The sequence below is a fragment of the Alligator sinensis genome, unplaced genomic scaffold (assembly GCF_000455745.1).
Source record: "Alligator sinensis unplaced genomic scaffold, ASM45574v1 scaffold1060_1, whole genome shotgun sequence".
In the NCBI taxonomy this organism is placed as follows: Eukaryota; Metazoa; Chordata; order Crocodylia; family Alligatoridae; genus Alligator; species Alligator sinensis.
Genome location: NW_005842907.1, coordinates 254,061 through 256,524, shown reverse-complemented (window position 1 = coordinate 256,524; position 2,464 = coordinate 254,061). Strand labels below are relative to the sequence as shown.

The 2,464-nt window shown below is 68.0% G+C and overlaps 1 protein-coding gene across 1 annotated transcript in view; it reads left to right on the top strand.

Moving 5' to 3' along the window:
* Nucleotides 1-142: 142 nt before the first annotated feature.
* PKD1L3 (polycystin 1 like 3, transient receptor potential channel interacting) overlaps nt 143-2,464 on the top strand; it is an 8,512-nt gene continuing 6,190 nt past the window's right edge. Inside the window, exons 1-9 of the mRNA XM_014525871.2 lie at nt 143-158; nt 287-418; nt 501-683; nt 871-986; nt 1,072-1,198; nt 1,388-1,513; nt 1,644-1,875; nt 1,960-2,144; nt 2,223-2,453. Coding sequence (XP_014381357.1) covers nt 305-418; nt 501-683; nt 871-986; nt 1,072-1,198; nt 1,388-1,513; nt 1,644-1,875; nt 1,960-2,144; nt 2,223-2,453 — 1,314 coding nt within the window. The 5' untranslated portion in view covers nt 143-158; nt 287-304. The remainder of the gene's footprint in view (nt 159-286; nt 419-500; nt 684-870; nt 987-1,071; nt 1,199-1,387; nt 1,514-1,643; nt 1,876-1,959; nt 2,145-2,222; nt 2,454-2,464) is intronic.

Genomic DNA, 2,464 nt, shown 5'->3' with positions numbered 1-2,464 from the left:
AGCCCACCCCCAAAGTGCCCCCTGCCTTGTGGCCAGGGCAGGCCGTGCCATCAGCCACACCAGGGTCGTCTGCCCCCCCACCCAGCTCCGTCCTGGGCCCGTTCACGCTCAGTCCTCGGGCTCTGCTCCAGAACCTCTCAGCAGAGCTGGCAGCGCAGGTAGGGGCCAGCGGCCTGCGTATTCTCCCTGGCCAGGGTCTCCGGAGTTGGGGTGGCGGGGCCCTCTCCAGCCCTGCTGCCCCCAGCCCCAAGCACCGACTGACTAGCCATGTACTTGGGCTCTGCAGGCCGTGGAGGATGCGGTGATGGGCTTTGGCCAGGCCATCCGTGGCATCCACCGCTTCCCAGAGCTGCAGCAAGCCTGTCACATCCTCCAGTGCCTGACAGAGGCACCACCGCTGCTGTCCCCAGCGGCACAGGTACAGCTGGGGCTGGGGCGAGGTGCCTGCTCCAGGTCCCTGGCTGCCCGAGCTCCCCACCCACCCAGCTCCACGTCCCCAGAGAGAGGCCAGCGCGTCACTCCTGCACCTGAGCTCACAGCTGCTGCAGACCCCTGACCCCAGCAACAGCAGCCACCCAGCCACCGGCACTGCCACCGCCGCCACGGCACTCTTCCAGGCTTTCAGCAACATCCTGATGGCGCTGGACTCCACCACAGGCCCCCCTGGCTCAGCCTTGGAGCAGGTAGGCCCCAGGGGCTGGGATAGGGGGCATCAGACTGGGAGAACACCCTCCAGCCCAGCCTCTGGCAGTGCCTGGCCCCACTGCCCCTGCTGGGGCTCTCCCTCATGCCTCCTGACCATGGGAGGACCGGCCTGATGCCGCCTGTGGGAGCACCAGTGACCACTCTTCTTGGTGCCATGTGCTGCAGGCCCTGGAGGACACCCTGGCTGCACTGCCCCTTGTGCAGATGATGCTGTGGTACAACCACAACACAGGGACCCCTGTGACTGTGAGCACGCCTACTGTGGCAACACAGCTAAGCAGGTACCGGGGGTGCTGGCGTGGGGCATGGACCTCTGGTAAGGGGTGAGGTCCAGTGCCATGCATGGACCCAGTCCCTCCCCTCCAGCTGTGGCATCACTTGCCTGCCCCTAAGTTCACACCGCCTGGCCCAGCCACGCCTGCTGGACGTGACCTTCCCAACCGCCTCGGTGCTGGCCATGTTCCTGCCTGCGCACCCTGACGTGCAGCTCCAGGTGGGCTGGCGCACGGTGCCCCAGGGCTATTGCTCTCCCCAGACCTAGCCCCAGTGCTGGGGCATGCATGGAGCTCAGTGTGCGCTGCAAGCCCCAGAGCTCTGAGCCAACGTGGCTGGGCCCAGAGCCCAGCCCAAGCTGCTGCCGGCTGCCCCTGGAGCAGGCAGCTCAAGGAGTCTCTGCCTGCAGCTCACGGTCCTGGCTCTCAACCCCTTCAAACACCTGGACAGGACAGAGATCAGCAGCGTGGGCGGTGTCTCCCTTACCTCGGCCAATGGTGCCCTGGACGTGTATGGCCTGCGCGAGGAGATTGAGGTGTGGCCCAGTGGGCGCTGCCTGGAGGGGTCCATCCCCATCTCTGAGCCCCCAGTGCCGGCCGGGGACCAGGCCATGGGGGAGCAGGCTGCCAGCCTTCCCCAGCCCTGGCCTCCACTTGCCCCTGCAGGTCGGGCTGTGGCGGGATGAGGCCGCGGCGCCAGTCCCCACATGCCTCAACCTCAGTGCCCAGCACTTCCACGTGGAGCTGAACCTCACGTCGGCAAAGGACACCCTGCTCGTGCACGTGCAGCCCGATGCCCCCCTGCCTGTTGACCTCTACCTGGGCTTTGGCCACCTGCCCAACCGCACCCACTTCCTGTTCAGCACCACGCTGCCCCAGCGCCGCAGCCCACCCCACGGTAGGCCCTGTCCTGCCCCGACTCTGTGCAGCTTGGCCTGGGCCTCAGGCAGCCTCGTGAGACAGCCCCTCTCCCTGTGCCAAGGAGACACCTACACCTGGGCGCTGCCCCCAGAGAAACTGTGGCCTGGCCCCGGGCGCTACCACCTCATGGCCGTGGTGGCATGGAGCCCAGAGCAGGGGCCTGTGGGTGTCTCGGTCACCACAGCCACCACGTGCTGCTACTTCTGGGACCAGAGCCAGCGGGCCTGGGCCACGGGCGGCTGCCAGGTGAGTGGAGCTGGAGCTGGAGCTGGTGCCAGCCGAGCTGTGGGGCACAGCAGGAGGCACTGACAGCCCGTCTTGCAGGTGGGGCCCGGCAGCGACATGAGCAGCACCCGCTGCCTGTGCAACCACCTCAGCTTCTTTGGCAGCTCCTTCCTGGTTGTGCCCCGCACTGTGCGCCTGCAGGACGCCGGGCAGCTGCTCGCCCGCGTGCCCGGCAATCCCGTGGGGGCGGCACTGCTGGGCAGCCTGCTGCTGGCCTTCGGCCTGGCCGGCCTCTGGGCCTGGAGGAGCGACCGCGCGGATGCCCGACAGGTGGGCAGGCC